Source organism: Euleptes europaea, chromosome 4, assembly GCF_029931775.1.
Source record: "Euleptes europaea isolate rEulEur1 chromosome 4, rEulEur1.hap1, whole genome shotgun sequence".
NCBI classification, from domain to species: domain Eukaryota; kingdom Metazoa; phylum Chordata; class Lepidosauria; order Squamata; family Sphaerodactylidae; genus Euleptes; species Euleptes europaea.
The window spans coordinates 37,002,545-37,022,830 of NC_079315.1; the positions used below are offsets into that span (position 1 = coordinate 37,002,545).

Genomic DNA, 20,286 nt, shown 5'->3' on the forward strand with positions numbered 1-20,286 from the left:
CCGGGCGCGGGACAAATTTAGTTCTCCCCCAGCAGCGTAGGACCTTAATGTTGGCCAGGCTGAATATATTTCCTTCAGCTGTGGTTAGTGGCAGATATAAGAAAGTACCACACGAGAAAAGGTTTTGTAGTTGTCACCTTAAAGAACCAGACTCTGTCCATCATATTCTCTTGCGCTGTCCATTTTTCACTCAATAGCGTTTACAATTAATTAATCCTCACCTTCAAGTTCCAAAAATTTCAACAGACAAGAGTATCAAACTGTTACTGATGGAGAAATCCCCAGAAGTCACCGAGCATGTCGCTGAATTTCTTGCAATTGTCAAAAAGGCAAAGAGAGGAGAGAGAATAATGGTTTAGGACAAGAATGATGACCGTAGAGATGTAATCGTGTATTTGTTATTAATGGGTCCATATTAATGGGTTTTATTAGCCTGAAATATGAGGAGATCCTTTTTAATGTTAGTTATATACTGATTTTAACAGATTGCCATTTTATGATGGAACACGTTTTTCTTTTTCTTTTAAGGCGCCTGTATAAATGCATCTGCCAATATGGTGGTTATGCCAATAAAGGTTCATGTATGTATTGGTGCATGACATACAGTACCCTGGAAGGCATTTCAGAGTCTCAGTACTACCATAGGGAAGGTGCTGTGTGTTACCTTATCTCAAAGATTGGAGGCAGGGCCTTAATGGAAAACCTTAATGGATGTATAGGTTTTGAGGTATGTGTGTTCTTGGTAATAAAGACAAAATGCTTGTAGATGATGACCAAATGGATCATGTTGCAGGAGATAACTTGACCAGGAATCAGTCTTCCTACTAAAATGGTGCAAAGCATGCAGAGCTCCTTAAAATCAAAAGACCTTTTCATTGAACCTTTCCCCCTCTCTAGGCTTTAGTTAATAGCACTGCAAGGCCAGCAACTCCTTGGTACAAAAGCACCCCATAAAGCATAACATGTTAAAGAAGCATTTGAAACATTCTTGTAGTGTATCAACCAATGATTGTATGTCAGGCTCAGGGTGTCTTACATCAATTACATCAATATTGTAGCCATATTCTTAAAATATTGTATAGTCTGGTCCCCCTGACATTTAAACATTGTGAGTTGTGGACAATGCTTGCTTCTTTGTGGGTTTTTTTTTTTTTTTTTGCTAATTTCCTTCTCTCCTCGTACCTAGTGCTGTTTCTGAGGTCTCCTGAACCCCAGGACTGCTGTTGGGGAGGAGTGGTCCTATAGTAGGAGAGGGGAATTACTATTCAACAATTAAATTTCTGTTCATAGTTCAGGGTACAATCCATTGTCATGGAGTTCTATTCATTAGCAGTAGCCTGAGTCCCATGCCTTCTGATGATAGAAGGCACTTCTATGAGAAAATGGGGCAGGTATTACTGTTGCTTTTTCTATTACAGATTCACTTTTGCCCCTCATGTTGATCCCAGGGGTCCAGTGAGCCCCTGGGGATACCGTTGTGGGGTACAGTAGTCTGCAAGTCAGAAAGCTGACTTCTGCAAGCATCTTTCTGTTTGTGTTCCTTGAAGTTATGACAACTCAGCTGCATAGTTTGGCCTGTGGTGTAGAAGAGCTTGTGCACGTACCAAAAATGTCATACCTGCATAGAGTGGTACTTGCTGAACATGACACCTTCTGACAGTGTGTGTAAAAAGGTAAAGTTGTGTTAATAGGACACCTATGTGATACATCCCACTTTAAGCATACAGGACCACTAAGAAACCACCTATTCATTGCCTTGAAGGACTGCTGATCTTTTGTTCTTCCACTGTTCCTTTCCCAACAAATATTGTCTAGTGTGTTTTTCCCTTTTACCTGTGTCGTGATTAGGACTGTCGATTCGGTTCTATACGAACTGAAAAACAGCTGAATTTGCCCCGATTCGGCGGTTTCCAGTTCGGATAGAACCGAAGTAAAAAAGGCGGGAAAACGACGAGCTGAACTTGGCGAGTTTGGGCAGACGCCGAATAAATCCGTACAAATTTGGCGACCCTGAATCTGCATTCTCCCGCAGCCAATAGGCGGCCAAGCTGGGTCGTCTTCTGGCCAATCAGTCGCGGATGAGTGCGTGAGCCTGGCCCGCTGTGCGGCCCAGGGAGAGAAAGAGAGAGTGTCTGTGTGTGAGAGAGCGAGATCCCTGTGCAGGGGGTGGGGTGCGTGTGCATGGTCCCGGGTTGCTGCGTGGCCCGGGGAGGGGAGAGAGTGTGTCTGTGTGTGTGAGAGAGAGATCCCTGTGCCGGGGGGGGGGTGCGTGTGCATGGTCCCGGGTTGCTGCGTGGCCTGGGGGGGGGGAGAGAGAGAGGCCTTTTATGCATGGGAGGTTTTGCTTTGGATTTGCCGCTCTCTAGATGCACATTTCCCCCATCCAAACTCTCAAAACTCAACAATAAGCCCCCATGCAGAGTTTTGAGAATCTGGGCAGGGAAAATGTGCATCTAGAGAGCGGCAAATCCAAGGGAAAACCTCCCGTGCATAAATGGCCAGAGAGTCTGTGTGTGTGTGTGTGTGTGTGTGTGTGTGTGTGTATTCCTTCCATTGCTGTTGCTGCTGTGCTGATCCTGTGCGGATCATGAGAGATGCTGAGCTGAGCTGACCTGCTGCTAGAATCGTATTGGATTACTCCTGAGTCCTGAGTGACTCCCAGTCCCTGCTGGAAGAGAAGACATCCACAGTTTGACCCATTTTGGGCCTCTCTCTATATCTTTTTTCCTGTGTGTGTGGGGGAGCAGATTCTGTGTGTGTGTGTGAGGGGGGAAGCCAAAGGGGGGTGGGTTTACCTGTTCTTCTGGGGGGTGGGCTTGATTGCCTCTGTGTGGGACTGTGCTTTCTGCTGTTTTCACTGGTTGCCAACTTCGTCTGGAGTTAACTGTGGGTCAGTGAGTCTCTTTCTGGCTGGCTCCTATTGTTTCCAATGGGCTGTGCAGCCGCTCCTGTTGTTTCCAATGGGGTAGCCTGTCATTCGTTTTAGTACATCCCGCCCATGTCAGTGAGTCTTTCTCTGGCTGGCCCGTTCTTCTCCTTCGTTTGGAATTAGCCTCTTCTTGTTTGGGAGGGGCTGTTCTGCTGGGGGGGGGCTTGAGCTCCTCTTTGCGAGTGTGATTTGGGGGGGGTTACTTGCCCTGGGGGGGGGGTGATCTCCTCTTTGTGAGTGCGATTGTTGCTGTGGAAGATTTGAATCCAGCAGCATGAAATCTATCAATACTGAAGATACACAATTTGCGCAGGTCGCTCTTACGCTAGTAGCCTTATAAGATGCACTTTGGCTGTGTTGAAATGAAAAGATACGTTACCCATGCTAGTTACGCTGTTTACTTACACTCTGAGCGGGATGCAGTTTCGGCATAGTTACATCTGCTCTTAGAAGCCACGGACTGGGGAGGGGGAAGCCAAATGGGCGTGACCTGTCCTGGGGGGGGGCTTGATCTCCTCTTTGCGAGTGTAATTGTTGCTGCTTTCACTGGTTGCCACCTTCGCCTGGAGGTCAGTGTGGGTCGGTGAGTCTCTCTGGCTGCCCCAGAAACAATGGGAGGTTTTGCCTTGGATTTGCCACTCTCTAGATGCACATTTCCCCCATCCAAATTTCCAAATCTCAACAATAAGCCCCCCTGCAGAGTTTTGAGAATTCAGATGGGGGAAATGTGCATCTAGAGAGCGGCAAATCCAAGGCAAAACCTCCCATGCATAAATAGCCAACGAGAACAATGGGAGGTTTTGCCTTGGATTTGCAGCTCTCTAGATGCACATTAAGGATTGCCGGCTCCTATTCATTCCAATGGGCGGATGGGGGGACCCCTTCCTGACCCAATCTGCACCAAACTTGGGGGTTCATGCAAGTAGGGTCCCTCCAAGCTACCCTGAAAGTCTGGGACCTCTACCTCCAAAAATGCCCCCCGGAGCCACTGAAAGCCGCGAATGTGCTTTAAATGGTTTTATTCGGCCGAATTTAATTGGGAACGCCGGATTTCAAGCCGAATTCCACAAATCCGAATAGGGGGAGTTCGAACTTTAGCATTTCCCAAATAAAAACGAGCTGAATTTTGCCAAATCCGAATTTTACCGAATTTTTTTTCCAACAGCCCTAGTCGTGATTACCGCTTATTGCAGTTTGTTTGAACTGGGTTTCTGCTTTCTACCACTTTATGTTCTTTTTCTCTAGCTGAGAAACTAGAGCCAAGCAGGTAAATTTGGAGGGATACATTCCTGCTGTGGCTTGAGATGTCAGTGTTTTTTAAAATAAATAAACCCATGGAAATGTCTAGCTTCCTGGTGCCCTGGGTAAAAAGGTTTTAACTACGTCCTGTGCAGGCAGTTAAAGAGTGGCAATGGGAGAATAAATTGTTTCATTTTGATATACTAAGGGTCAAATGGAACATGATGGTTTCAGAGCTGTTTCTTTTAAATCTGCTTACGTATAAAGCAAGGCAAGTGGCACACAAGAGGGTAATACAACCCTCATACCTGCAGCTTCCCTTTCCTATAATCTCTTACCACTTCAATCATCATTACAGTACTAGGCTACAGAGAAGTACCTGACTTGAGAAACTCCAGGGAGACAAGCCAAGGGGGGTTGTGGTATTGCTACACATCCAAGGTATTGTTACACACTCTAAAAATTAGGATGTGCACCCATCCTTTACATATGATTGGGGTAGACTCATGAATCTGCCTCATACTGAATTAGACCATGGGTCTGTTAATGACCATATTGTCCGCTCTGATTGGCAGTGGCTTTCCAAAGAGGTTTCACGAAGAGGTCTTCGAGAACACCTACAACCTGACCATTTTAAATTTGGTGTCTTTGTATGCCAAGCAAATGCTCCACCACTGAGTCTTGATGTTCGTAGGTCTGCTGCCAGCCATCAAGTTTTAAGTGGGCTATAACTTTCTGTATTAAAATAAGACAACTTGGATAAACAGGAAGTGGGTTACAAATTCATGGGTCACTTTTTATTTTTTACCATGAACCCATAATACTGAGGCAATTTTTGTTGCTTAAATGCTTTGTGGACATTTTCATGATAGGAAAAATGGTTTTGTGGTATGCAATATGCTGTATCTGCATAGATGAATTAAAATGAAATCAGTGCTATAAACATACATGCTAGTTCCCATTGTCCTCAGTTTGAGTCCTAGGTGCCAAATGCTTTAAGAACTGTTTCACATTTTGCCTTCAAATTTATTTGAGTTTCTTCCTCTGCAGGTTCCAGATTTCACTATATCAGACCTGTCTTCAGAATCTGATGAGATTCCAGATGTTTTGGCTTTGGATGAGGAAGACCAGCATGATTACTCACGCGCAAATGGTCCAATCACCATAGGACAAAGAGCTGAATAAATACTATATGCATATACACACGTGCAAAAACTGTTGTTTGTTATGTGTATATTCAGACTTTTTTGCCATGCTAACTGAATCCTTATGCTTTTTGAATTTGAATTAATTAGCTCATGGAATACAGATTTGTTTCATCAGTTTTGTTTCAATTAGATCAACATTCTGACATTTTTTTAGCTTAACATTTTAGCATGGGTAATGGGTTTATCTTGTCCTACAGGCCAGATCACTTTATTAAACTAAACTTAAACATCTGCCTAAGATTTAATCACAGATTGCTCAGTAGCAACTAAAAGAACTCCCTTAATAATTGACATGAAAGCTTTTCTGTAAGGAGACTTGCTGGCAAAAGCTTCTTCCTTCAGTTCCTACATTTTTGTACACTCAGACCTACCTTTTGGCTTGCCTGAAAGAAAAGCAACCTAGAGTTTTATGTTCCTCGTCTTTCTTTTTCATTGTAGTATGCCTACATGACGGCTTGGTGTGCCAGGCTTTGAAAGCAAATTTTGAGTGGGGTTCAGTGAAGTGGAGGATCCACTAGCAAAGTGCAAATGACACATGTAGAGGGGGAGGGGAATGGGGTTGTGCTCACTGCCCCCTACGGATTCAGTACAATGTTATAGTACCTGTCTGCATATTAATTGCATGTGTAGGCTCTGTCAAGTGATTAGGAACCCTGATTCTTGGGGGTCCCCAATCCTAGATAGACCCTTCTAACTCTTATGGTTTGTACATATTGGAGAAGTAGGTATTGGCAATCTACCTCACCTGCATGGACATTTGACAGAGCTAGTGTGTCTTCCTTTTTGATTCCACTTGTGAGATTTTTCTGATGTATTAAGATGTCCAAGTTTGTTCTTAAGTGGTAATCCTGTATCTGGGCAGTATTATTTCACTGCATGTAGGAGCTCACAAGATGCAAACCATTCACTACATGACATGTCAGGGAAAAGGCCAGTCTAAACTTCTTATTAACATCTAATTTTCTGTGTAGAGGAAACTTTGTGACTTCTGACAAGTAGGTTTAAGAGGTATGGCCCAGATACAGGAGCTAGGTGCTAAGACAGAATCCAGAGTTGGATGCAATCAAATAATGTAAAAGCAGGTGAGAATTCTGGAGATGGGGAGAACAAGTAAGTCAAAAAGAACAAATGTGAATGCAGTGGCAGGCAACAGGGTAGAAAAAAAGTTATCCACTGAAGCAATGTAACAGCTGGGTTTGCATAGTTGCTGTAATAGATCAGCAAATTGTCCTTACACTTTGTGGTGCTAACCAGAAGTTTCAGTGGGAGCTCTAAAGTTGGCATCAGAAACTAAGGCATACTTGACAGAATGTCACACTCTAAAAGGGATGCATGTGGAGTTCAGGTGTCCCTTTAATATTGACAGCTTTGTGTTTGTTGTGAAGATGCGAAGGTATGCTATGGTGCTAACTTGTAGGCTATGCCCATGTATTTTGGATTAAAGAGATAATTTGACTTTCTCTGTAGCAGGAGGTAGATAACACCATTGTAAAAACAATAACAGGTTTATAATGAAGTTTTAAGAATGCCTTGGAAATAAAGTTTGAACTACATTATCTGAAGGCTGCTGTTGTCTCGCTTTTCCTTTTTATTTCTATTTGTGCTGTATTCCTGAAATGGCAGGAAGTTCTTTACTTAAACTTAAAGCTGCATGGTCTGAAAGTGTATATGATACAGCAGCACTGCTACTGAAGCAAGATGCCAATGGGAGGCTCTGCTCTGGAACCCTATGCATGCTTTCTGGGGAGAAAGGTGGAAAACAAATATTACAAATGGGAAATATTTGTCTGAATATTCTCTCTGCAACGGCCTCATCTGTCTATCCCATTGCACAGAATTTTCGTCAAGAGAATTCTCTTTTCTTCAAGAGGACAAACCTATTTAGTACAGAATGAGAAAAGTCTGGTCTATATATGGAACTACAGGAATCTTGAAGAGTGGACTTCAGGCTGCAGAAGGGAAAACAGATAAAAACCTCCTTGTAAGTGGAAAAAGATGAGTCTACCCTGTTCCTTAAATGCTACTCTAATTTATTTATTTTTCAAATTTATATCCCATCTCTTCCATAGCAAATGCAGCTTGAAATGGCTAATAATAATATAGAATAACATGATTTAAACACGTTAAATACCATATAACAGTTAACATAATTTAAAACCAGTATAAATAAATGACAGTAAAAATATTAGTATCAAGAACTGGAAGCCAAAAAATCTGAAAACTAGAGGGGAGAAATAACCAGAGCTGAATAGAGACTGTCTGATATAAACACAATCAGGTGAAACTGTGTCAAAAAAGTTTGTTTTACAGGCCCTGTGGAACCCAACTAGGTCCCACAGGACTACTCCGACAAGGCATTCCACATATATGGGGGGACATGGGGAAAGCCCTGGTCCTAGTGGTAGGGAGCTGAGCTAATTGAGGGCCAGGTACCACCAGCAAGTTGAACACAGGCAACGTGGGGGGGTCATAGTGGGAGAGACAGTCCTTCAAATAAGAAGGTGCCAGTCCATTTAGGGCTTTAAAGGTAAGAATGAGCACCTTGAATTTGATCTGGAAACCAACTGGAAGCCGCTTCAGCTGCTTCAAGATAGGTTGCATATGCATAGACCAGGGTGTACTGGTCAAACATCTGACCACATTCTGGACAACCTGCGGTGTCTGAATCATCGTCAAGGCAGCTTGAATTGTAATAGTCTAGTTGGAGGTGACTGTAGCATGAATCACTATGGCCATGTCCGAGAGAGACAAATTGGGGGGGGGGAGCTGATGTGCTTTGCGAAGATGGAAGAATGCAGACCTCACCACCCTAGGCACCCGCTGGTCCAGTGATAGCGAAGCATCAAGCCAGACTCCTAGACTCCTCACTGAGTGCATCAGATAATGTTGGACCCAGTCAAGAGTCAGGAGTTTGCAGGCCCCCCAAAGACCCAGTCCCCCCTAATCATAAGATTTCAGTTTTAGAAGGATTTAACTTCAATCAACTCTCCCTCAGCTACCCAACCACAGCATCCAGGCAGTGCTATAAGGCCGGGAGGGCAGTCTCTGGCTGCATATCAAGCAAAAGGAAGAGCAGAGTGTTATCTGTGTACTGATGGCATCCAACACCAAACCTCATGAACGCCACTAGAGGGCGTCTCTCTCTCTCTCTCTCTCTCTCTCTCTCTCTCTCCCTCCCTCCAAGATCAGACCCTGCAGCACACCACAAGCGCATGCCTGGATGACTTATGATTCCCAATGTCAACCCCCTGTAGATGTCCCTGGAAAAACAAGGAATACCACCGTAAAACCATCTTGTATCCCTAAGGAGGCCAGGCAGTTGACCTGGACCAAATGGTCAACTGTGTCAAAGGCTGCTGACAGATCTAATCGAATCAGCAAAGATGAACCACCCTTATCTAATAGGATTGCCAGCTCCAGGTTGGGAAATACCTGGAGATTTTGAGGATGGAGCCTGAGGAGGGTGGGGTTTGGGGAGGAGAGGGACTTCAATGGATATAATGCCATAGAGTCCATCTTCCAAAGCAGCCATTTTTTCCACCGTTTCTTTAATAAGGGTCTCACTAAAGCATCTTTCAACGACCTAGGACAGTGACAGATTAATAATCTCCTTCAGGGAGCTCCTACCACTTCCTGGCAGGATTTTACTAGCCAGGAGGGCATGGATCCAAGGAGCAGGTTGTTGGATTCACTGCGACCAGGGTCCTGTCACATCTGACAGGGAGAGATGAAAGTGGTCCAAAACAGGACCACTGAGTCCCTTCTTTGATCTTCAGAGCAGGGCAAAGTCTTGCTGAGTGTTCCAGGACTTCCCTTCACTCGATACAGTTTAATGAGGGACTATAGCAAAGACAGTGATGCTCCCTTAGTTCCTAAGAAAACTGCTAAGGGAAATTCAGGAGATGAGTTATACCTTTAAAAAAACAGTTTTCCAAGAAGGGCTTGATAATGGTAAAAGTCTTTAAAAGTTCTGGCTACCAGAAAGTTGGGTTAATAAAAGATAATTAAATCTCTAATATATAAGACTTTTTAAAGGTTGATGAGGTAGTAGCATTTATTACTGTGACTTTTCCAGGTGAACTATCTCTGTGGCCTGGAGATCAGTTATAATAGCAAGAGATCTCTAGCCACCACCTGGAGGTTGGCAACCCTATTATCTAAATGGAGTTGGAGATCATCTATCACAGCAACAAGTGCCATATAGGTCCCAAAGCCAGTACTGTAGCCAGATTGACTTTTCTAAGCTGAAGGCATACACGATCAAAGCACCAGAGTACTTATTAGCAGTATCTTTTTATTATTATGCATGGAGTAGTATTTCTATGACCTTAGGAGTTAGCGTTTAAATATACAGTCTAATTACAAAGGTCTGGCCCTTGTGAAGACAGCAAAATCTTAGTAACTGTGCCCACCACAACTACCACCAAGGGCTCTCTAAATCTGGAGGGAACGTCAGGACTGCTGAGATACTGTACTTTCTATTTGTTAAAAATCCTATTTTGCAGTTAACCCTCCTCCCAAATTCAGCAGCAACATCTGCACATACATAGATGTTGCAGAGAACAAACTGCTGCAATCTGAATGTATGAAAACTGTAGCAAAGAAATGGAGGTGGTGACAAGGTGGTGAGGGGGAACTGGGAACAGAGAGTGAGTCTCCGTCTTGAAACATCTCTATAGGACTATGTAGCAGCTAACTGTGTGTAAAGTGCCATCAAGTCGCAGCTGACTCATAGCTACCCCTGGTGGGGTTTTCAAGGCAAGTGATTAAGCGGAGTTGATTTGCCATTGCCTTCCTCTGCAGAGTCTTCCTTGGTGGTCTCCCATCCAAGTACTGACCCTGCTTAGCTTCTGAGATCTGATGAGATCGGGCTGTACTATACCTTTCAGCAGCTAACTATCACTAGCCATATTACAATGCAATCCTAAGCATGTAAAGTAAATGCCACTGAGTTTGATTATAGGATTGCAGTCTTAGTCCATTGCAGCAAAAACAGACACAGGAATAATAAATCTGATCATCTTTAAGGTGCTACAAAACTTGTTTTAATACTGTAAGCATTCTGCTGCTGCTGATACTATAATGTGGCCTACCAATAGTAGTGAACATTACTTCAGGTATAGTTATATTTTCATTAGTTTACACCTCTGCAAGCATATTCATAAAAATAAAGAAGGAAAGATACCAGTACTACTTAACCATCAATATAACAGAGACCATAATTAAGTTCAGACATTGAGGTGTCTGGTCAGTGGGAAAGTATGTCTTGGAGAACTGGAACGGTAAACGTAATTCTTTCTAATATCCCACTCTTCCACCCAGGAGTGTAAATGGGGTTATGCCCCAGCTGGCTGCATAATGAGTCATAGTAGGGCAGTGACCCCAAAAAGCAAAAAAAGGGGGGGGTAGCAGTCTCCACTGTCTCCATTACCTATCTCATACCTCTTATCACCACCTTCTCCTCCCCCTCACCGCCTGACCATACCAGGAGCAGCTATGTGAACAGAACCTTTGGGAAACCATCCTCTTATCCCCCAAAATGATGTTGTAAGCTACTTTGGGGCCCATTGGGGAGAAAAGCAGGATATAAATATCCAAAGACATAAATATCAAGGAAACATCCACAGTTCTTAAGGAACAATCCCATTCTTTTGTCTTTGGCTTGGCTGCAGTCCCTTTTAGGTCAAACTCATTCACCCGGAGCAGACACCAGTCTCACTGTTCTGTTCTGCTGCATCCCTTGCTTCACTACTGGAGGCAGCATTCATCCAAGGAGCAGGTGACTTGAGCTTCATCTGGTGTCCATGAACACCACTGCAGCCCTCGCCCCCCACCTCCCACTCCGCTCCCCGGCTGAATGGGTGACAGTTTGATTTGGAATAAGGCAGGAACGAACAGCTGGTGCTTTCCCAGGGTCCAAAATAAGGGCTGATTCACATACTTGACCTTTCTATCGGGATGAGTGCCAAGCACTGTTCCTGTGTCTGGCAATGCCTATCAATGACAGACACCAGTTCAACAAAAAGGCATGAGAAATGAAATGCCGTGCAATCGCTTGCTACATTGTTCCAGTTGGAAAGTATTTATAATAAATGCCACTCACAAGCTCACCAGGGTTGTAATTGTCTTTCCTGCCACATATATCAGCATGTTTGTTGGCAGCTGCATTAGTTCCATAGAATAAGAAACCTAAAGCAAAGACTTTTATTGGACCATGTCATCCTCAACATGGAAGTGAGCTTTCAAACAACGTATTTTTCATCAGCCTTATCTGCTGAGACCAAAACAAAATCAACAAACTGAACATGCAGCTGATCGTACGCAGACTCTCTCATTCAAAAAGAAGGAAGGTAACTCAATTACCTATACTCTAAGCCTGTCGGAAGGGATCAAGTTATACATGCCTGAATTAAACGAATTAGAAAAGTTGCCTCATGGTCATTGAGAGGATTGGCTAAAGTTCATGGCATTTCTAAACACATTTGGCTCAGCCTTTCTGGAAATGCAGTTCCAGTTATTCAACTTATATCTTGAATTATATCTTGAATTATATCTTGAAGACGCTTTTCACCTCTATAGCAAGAAGAAACGTTTTTTCTCCATTTGAAGAAATGTTCAAAATATATGAGACCACTTGGGCTGCAATCCTGCACATGACATCTTGTATACATTTATCTGAAAGTCCAGAAAACTCTGGGATTTACTTCTGACTTTCCATATTCCATAAGTTTATGGCACGTTACAGTCATGTTTCCCTACATACCTGCCCTTCTGCATGGGTGGCCTGCGTTTGCCACTTTGATGATTGGCATGTATTAGATGATGATAATACTTGGCATAAGCAAATGTATTGTCCACAGGTAAAAAATATTCTGCTTTGAATGCTTTGGGAGGGGGGAATTGCTATCCTTTCCAATGCAAGGTAAACCTTGAAGTCATAACAGCATTCACTAGCCCCATAAAAGAGAAGCCACTTCCACCTAAGTACGTATGATCGATGAAAGATAGTTGCACTTCATGCAGAAAAAGGGGGCGAGCAACAGAATTTCCACCAAGCGGACTACAAATCCCAGAATGCAATGCTGACTAGTCTGGAGCGAGTAGCCGCTGATCTTTCTTGCGGAAAGGGACATATTTGTCAGCACTTAGGCGCAGTGCATGCCGGGCAGATTCTTATTGGCCGATGTGCCCCGCGCTCTATCGTGACGTTCGCGTCCCCCTTCGATTACTGTTTTGGCGGTTTAACCAAAATGGCGGTGAGCGCGATGGGAGGGTTGGTGTTAACTGAAGCAGCATCGAGCTGGAGGCGGGAAAGTTTGCCCGTCGGCTAGAGGAGCGCCGCCGTCGCCGCCCGTCAATAATCCAAGCAGGCCCGTTCGCATCGTTGTCAGGCGATACTGAGGCCCCTTGAGGCGTCGGCCTCTGAGAGCTGGTTTGCGTTGCGAAGATGAGCAAGCCGCCGTCCCCTGCGTGGGAGAAAGAGCATCTCTGGCTCTACCTTTTGGCGTTGGGGTTCGATCCGGGAGGAGCCGTTGCCGCTGGGAAAATGTCCATTCATCTCCGCCTGGGCCCGTGAGTAGGCTGGGGTGACTTCTTGGTAGACAAGGGGTGGTCCGCTTGCCATTTGTCTTCAGAACTGGATTCTGGGGTGTGTGTGTGTGTGTGAATGGGTCTGTGTCCCTGGAAAATGAAGTTGTAAGAAACTTTCTGGTAGGTTTTAGTTGAAGTGTATCTCTTAGAAAAGCGTCACTGCTCACATTTCTGCCCGTGACTAAGTGATTAAAAGTCCAGGAGCCCCAACCTAGGGAAAGGGGTCCTCCCTAATGATATGTGCTGTTAGGTTTTCTTTGTAGAAATGTTGTGTGGCGTTTATGGGTTTTGTTATTAATTGTACTTTTCTTTTTTTGTTCAAGGGATATGTTTGATAAGCCAAACAAAGATGCATTTCACATTGTTTCGTTCTTCTTGTTTTCAAAGCTGGATCAGTCATGTTGCAATGAGGTCTTTAGGTAAGTGTGAAGCGTCTTTGGCTTAATGAAGCAGTATTTAATTTCTCCGAGCCTTCTTGTGGTATGAATATTGTTACATGGCTCAGCACTTCTTTGAGCAGTGAATTGTTGGAGCATAGGTTGAGTTTTCTTTTTCAGTAGAGAGCACTTTTTCTTTATCTTCAAATATACTAATAAAGCACAAGTACAGATGAAGAGTCTCTCCTATATGGCAGCAGACCTGTTACTCCATGCAAGATCTGTGTAGAGACCAGAGAGAGGGAGAGAGATGCTGCATCCCAAGGTGCTTTAGCCAATACATGGTACATCTTCTTAAGCTCTGATGAGTTCTTGTCCAGAGCCACTGGAGAGCCATCTTTTAACCACTATCCCCCATTGAAGAAACATCCACAGTCATTAAAGAACACTGACATTTTGTCATAGGCCTTGGCTTTCATGAGGGATTTGAAATTGCTCCTGCTAGGACATTTCATGCACATTTACTGTGCAATGAATTTGTTTGGACACTTAGTCTGTCCATTTATTGATTCCCTTTTATTTACTCTCCAATATCTTAAAATACCAGTTTGTTCCTAAGAATAGAAAGATTAAAATGTGTTATAGTGTGTTTTCCATACAACAGAGTAATAAGCATGCAGAGAAAGTCTTGTGTTAGATTGTAGTAGCCAGAGATCAAAGGGTACTGTGGCAGCTGAAGTCTGATTCAGATGACCAATTCAATATGTGCAAATTCTATTGTTGCGTTTGTGGAATTGTCATGTTGCTACTAATTCAAAGGAACTGTGTGATATCTAGTCCATGTGTAATACGCAAGGGGCCTTGTTGTAGGAAAACCATGTTTTTCCCCCAACAAGATGTCTGTGCATTGTAGTGCAGAAGGAGGCAATTGCTGGGAGCTGAAACCAAGCTGCTTTTCAATTTCTGTCTTCCTGCCCCAGCATGGGTCCTCTAAGCTTTGTTTAACAGAGAAGCAATTTAGAAATATTTTTAATAAAAACACTTGAGTTCTTCAAAATTTACCTTGATCTGTAACTTGCTGTCTGTATATAGTTGTTGAAAGAGTGTAATCAGCTAATAATGAGCTTTGCTATGCTTTATCAGTCTCTGTTCTTGTAAGAGTCCCTTTTTTGCAAGCTATACTGTTGATACTAGGGCTTCAGAGAGGTAGTAACGAGCCTTTTCAATAAGCTCTTGTTCAAACTGAAACGGTGGTTCAGGCTTGAGGCCTACAGAACATGGAAGTTTCTCTGTTCCCTGAGAACCAAGGTCGAGCTAACTGTTGCTCAGAGGGAGAGATAAAGGAGGATGGGAGGTATTCCCAGTTGCTGGGTATATCATCTGCCTTAAGGCTTTCAAGGCTGCCTAAGTGGGCCCACATATTTCATCTTGTTAACACAAAGATTTGTGGAAGCTTGTTAATTGGATCGCTGCTGTGGAATGTGAGAGACTAATTGGCAATGTTACATGATTGGTTATATCACCTGGTTAGTAACATCAGTGGTCAGTTGGGTTACATCATTGGAACTACATCCGATTGGCTAGCCTAAATCATGCCAGCGAAGACTGCAAGGTGTAAAGGAAAGATTCTTCGTTCTAGTTTTGCCCTTTCTTGGAATCCAACTAGCCTTGCGACACTGCTGACCTGGTGGGCCTACGTGGCTAGACACCTGTTGGTTTTGGAACTATCTTAGACTCAGCCTTGCTCTGAATTAGGGAACCATTGTTTCTAAGTATCTAGTTTAACTATTTAGCTTTGCTATTTTTATCCTCTCTGCTCTTCTGTATTCCTGCACATTCTTTTAATAAGTCACTTTAATTATATTTGGTGTGTTCTTGAATTTTGGGGCTTCAATCTGGATCCAGTACTTTGGCAAAGTAACTTGTTTTGGAACTCATCTTGTAAATGTATAATCTTACAGGATTGATTTCTGTCCTTAAACCTGGGAGGGCTGGAGGCTTGGTCCATTAGTCTCTAGCTGGCTGGGTAGTAAAGGGATTGGTGGTGGCAATTCACACTTCAGCCTTTTGTTTTGTTTGCCTTGCCGAGCCAGTCACACCCCTAATATGAACTTACTTGGCTCTGGGGAGTTTATGACAATGCATGCACTCTAATGTCCAGAATAGTATTTTATTAGTAGTACATTAAGGGTCAGCAGTTGAAAAAATTCATCTGTGAAGGCAGTTTCGTCTTGCAGGAAAAAATGAGTAACAATTCATTTTTATGTAATTTGAACATTTGAAAAGGCCTTTGAAGACTGACTGGTGATTGGACTGCAGATTTCTTCAGGCAACAAGCTGGTCACCTTGGTTTCTGTCCAAGTTTCATTTTCTGTTTGCAGAATTAGTGTAGTCTTTTAGTACTATCAAAACCAGCCTGGAAATGAGACTGAAGCAATCTCTCTGTACATCTAGTGTTGGCATATTACTTGTCTTGGCATTCCATTAAATTTACAGTAACTTGCTGGTGCATGAAATTCACCAAGAACCTGTAATCTGATTTCTTGAATATTTGCTGAAATTTACTTCTTTCCCTTCCCTGGGAATGGAAAGATTTTCTTTTCCTCCAACAGACAAGAAGTCAGACTCCGAATTCAGGAAGCAATGCTGTGATTGGCTAAGAAAAATTTCAGTAAGTATTGGTTGGAATGAAAAATGGTATGTGAAAACCTGGTCTACCCTTAGTTGTAATTGTTGATTTATGGATATTTTTTCTGCTAGAGACACTACATGTTAGCAAAAGCTTAGACTTTGTATGTGGTGTTGTATGAAGTTTGCTTTCAAATGTCTTGTCTTTTGAAGGGTGAAGAGTTCTCAGGCACATATACACTGTGTGTGTATTTGTTTCTTTTAATGTTTCCCAGCTGGCTCCCATCCAGGGATAATAAATTGGTCCCTCTTGTAATCCTTTTGGGGTTTTTTGTATGTAAATTCTCATTTAGGTCTTTTCAATTTGATGACATAATTCACTTAACATTTATTACAATCAGTCCAACGCTTAGAGCACATGAGGTTGTACTTAAAGGATTCATTGCCAGCATGTGGGTACAATTGGTGGATTCTGGCACCACTGAAATTATGGGGCTAGTGCTTACCCCTGCCATGGTATAAAATTGATTTATTCTAACCAAGAGCAGTTCTGTGGCAGAAGAGCAAAAGAACACTGTGCCCATTGCCTCCCTTTCAGCATTATTATTACCAGGTGGCTTATTAACTCTGTTCAAGCCTTGAGTAATGCTCGAGCCAGGTATGGTGATTGCTTAGTGCACATGACAGATTGTTTGGCAACTTGGCTAAGATTCTTTTAAGCCAGGTGCCCATTTGCTGTGCTGTAGTCAAATCTAACTCGTCAAGATTGAACCAAAAACTAGGTTTCATTTTGTCAGAATGTATTCTTAATCCGTTTAATTCTCTAGGATGAATACGGGAACAACTTTCCTTCAGTACATGCATCAGTATTCCTTTCCCCTGGTGGTTCTAAGTTCATTCACCTAATGTTCCACTTTGCCAGATGTGTCCTGTTACATCACATCAAAACAGATTCTGCAGGTAAGTGATTATTTCAGAGTTTCTAAACTTTAACAGTAGAGCAGTAGGTCCAACAAATAGTTCATGGAATGCTCACCATCCTGAACTCCCTTTTACTGGAAGGTAAATTAAACTGTGCTGCTAGTGTTTCTTCAACAAATTTCCTTTTTCTGTCCTCCTTCTATTGTATTATATTGTGTTACCACTGTAACTAACCAATGTTTACACAAAAATGGGCTGCTGTTGCATGTGGCTGTGCATGCAGAGATCCTTACTTATCTGTAAACTATTTTTAAAGCTAAGTCTGCATTCAAAGTTCACTCTGGAAAACAACCTACCACTTTTCTATAGGTGCTGGCACATACTTTCCTGAGCTGCTGAACTTGAGACCTCCAGACTTCAATATGGGAGTTGCAAAATACTGTGTGGCATATCACAGATTTCTGTGGAATCTACAAAAAGAAGATGTAATAATTCAAGAACTTCAGAAAAAAGCACTGTGCGTAGAGTTTCTAACAATTAGTGTAATGTGTGGTTATCAGGGCTCTTACTGTTGTTGGATATTTGTATGTTCGTTACTCTATAGAAATTAGTAATTATATCACAGAAATCGGTAGCCTTTGGAAAACTAAACCATCAGTTTCTGAGGATAACTTCACAGCTTTTCTGTATTGTCACGAAGAGTATTTGAGAGCTAGTGTGTTGTAGTGGTTAAGTGTGTCAGACTAGAATCTGGAATATCCAAGTTCAAATCCCTGCTCATGCCATGGAAGCTTGCTGATTGACCTTGGGCCAGTCATACCCTCTCAGCCTAATCTACCTCACAGGGTTGTTGTGAGGATAAAATGGAGGAGAGGAGAACGATGTAAGCTGCTTTGGGTCCCCATTGGGGAGAAAGGTAGGATTCAAATGAATTAAATGAAAATATTTCACAATGACAAAGCAATTGAATTCACTTTTTTCTTACGATAGCCATCAGAAATTAGTTGCACATTTGAAGAACTTATTGTGTGTTAAAAGTGTGGCTTGTGACTTTGCATTTCTATGTATGCAGGGTTTTCAGTAAGCAAATAAGAGGTTTAAGATATGAAAGTGCCGAACAGGACAAACAGCTCCAAAAGTAAGTATATCTTGTTGGTTTCCTACATGACAGTTTTCTGTTTAGGGTATCTTCCCCTGTTTCTTTCCACATTCACAGTTCAATAACTGTTAGGGGTATGACCAGAACAGGGAGTGGCAAGTTTAGGGAATCTTATGTTCTCACTTGCGTTTGAAAGAAACCTGAAATGTACATGAAAGCAAATTTTAATTACAAATTGTATGGCACACATCATACCTCTGACAATAAAGTTTACTTTTACCTTTTCTTTCTGACTTTCGGATAGAGCAGAAAAAAATTCTGATCACAGCCAGAGCAACATAGCAGAGAAAGTTAAAAAGGTGAGATGCTTTGCTCATGTACTTTCAGTTGTCACCATCTAATACCAAACTTCTTTCAGCACAAATAATTTTGTATTCTAAAGGTGTCTTTTTTCTTTCCCCTCCCCTCTGCTGCTTTCCATGCACTTTTTCAAAGGTTCGCTCTATGTGGGTGTTGATAATAGAAACACTTAAACTTCTTCAGAAAGAAAGACAAGTTGTAGATTCAGTTGTCAACGGTCATGTAGGCGAGTATATATTAGATGGCACCAGCACTACTGTCAGTGTTCCAAGACTACTTCTTGAAAAAGTTGAAAAAGAAATGCACAGAGTAAGTGTCCTTGCATCTTTATCTCTCTTCAAATACCTCACTGCTTTCTGACTTGTTTGACTTTGTTGTCTAAACAGGCTTGTAATGCCTGTTGTGAACAGCAGCTCTTCAGTCAAAGCCTAGGGGAAGATCTTTCTACATCATAAAGCAACCTTGAATTGAGGAATCCTGGTTTAAGTCCATATATACTCCATTTTAACAGAAATTTATCTTTTAAATTACAGTAAAAGCCTGTTTTGTTTTGTTTTTTTGAATTTTTGGATTTAGACAACCAAACTAATTTTCTCCAGCTCAGAAATCAGTATATAGCTTGGATTCATAGGAAAGGTTCTGCAGATGAAAAGGATTTCTCTCCTATAGTCTACTCTAAAATGGCCCACAAAATGCTGCTTCTAGGGGGGGGGGCTCCAGGAGCAGCCTAAGGGGAGTTGGAGGTCTGCTGCCGTGTCAGGTGAATTGGTGGACTCTCTCACCTCCATGGAAATTCTCTAGATGCAAGCCAGCGTGTGCTCATAGTATAATATGCATCTTCTACATTCAAGGGAATTCTGTTCATTCCAGTAGACAGAGCAGATTGCTCACGTGTAACAGAATGAATGTCTGTGTTTTCCTCTGTGGGCTGGAAAAAGGAAGCCACTGCAGGTGCAGGTAACTATATGTACAGGAGAACTGATACATGAATAATTACTGGCTGAGGGAAAATGCAATTAAAACCTACAGGCAGGGTTAGGCCATGGGCAGTTCATTGATCCCCTGACTGAATAAACCCCCTTAAAGACTAATAAACTTCATTCCACCATAAGCCTTCCACCAGTTGGCTTTCACGTCATCTGATAATCCAGGGTATTGGATTGAATTGAACCTGGGACCTTCTGTATGCAAAGCAGAACCTCTGCCATGGCCCCTCCATAGCCTGGCAATTATTCTTTCTCTCCCAGCAGTGAGCTCTGACTTAGAACAGCTTATGCTGGGATAATTTATTTAAGGTTTTGAGATGTTTTTGGATTCTTTTTATTATGCTGTTACAAACTAACACTGCTGCCCTTTTGGAATTTTCCTAGCTGGAAATAAGCATAAACTGTGTGATGGGTTCCATTTCCCACTGCAATATTCACTATTCTTAGTGGTTGGAAAAGGAATGGTCAGTCATGATGTGCAAGTGTACTAATCATTTGTTCATTGTAATGTTTGAAGCTGCATGTCGGAAATATATATGAAGCTGGAAGACTAAACATTTTAACCATTATGGAGTTATTAAACAAAGCCTTGGAAATTTTGATACTTGAACGCCAGCATATTGACAAGAATTCACTGAAACTGGATTTTCAGTATTTTGACGGAAAGACCAAGTTCCAGAATGAGACTTTATTGGGACTAAAGTCACTGTGGTGAGCTCAACTGCATTTTGTTGGCCCATTCTCTGTTCAAACAAATATTGTGTGCTCAGCCTTCATGTAATATTCATCTCAATTTTTCTCTTGAAAGTCTTGACAGACTTGTGTTTGCCAAAGCAGGCTAGTCCTACCTTGAAGTATCACTAGGATGCTGTCTGCTGACAGAGATAATGTAAAGCTGATTTTCCTGAATTGCCTATTGGTGAAAGAAATGTTCTTGCCTTACAGAAAT

General features: G+C 42.4%; 1 protein-coding gene across 1 annotated transcript in view; it reads left to right on the plus strand.

The window, feature by feature from the left end:
- The first annotated feature begins 12,823 nt into the window (after nt 1-12,823).
- Nucleotides 12,824-20,286, plus strand: part of HAUS6 (HAUS augmin like complex subunit 6) — a 69,343-nt gene continuing 61,880 nt past the window's right edge. The window contains exons 1-9 of the mRNA XM_056848073.1: nt 12,824-12,948; nt 13,290-13,385; nt 15,936-16,014; nt 16,799-16,931; nt 17,262-17,409; nt 17,965-18,030; nt 18,296-18,350; nt 18,487-18,660; nt 19,855-20,048. Coding sequence (XP_056704051.1) covers nt 12,824-12,948; nt 13,290-13,385; nt 15,936-16,014; nt 16,799-16,931; nt 17,262-17,409; nt 17,965-18,030; nt 18,296-18,350; nt 18,487-18,660; nt 19,855-20,048 — 1,070 coding nt within the window. The remainder of the gene's footprint in view (nt 12,949-13,289; nt 13,386-15,935; nt 16,015-16,798; nt 16,932-17,261; nt 17,410-17,964; nt 18,031-18,295; nt 18,351-18,486; nt 18,661-19,854; nt 20,049-20,286) is intronic.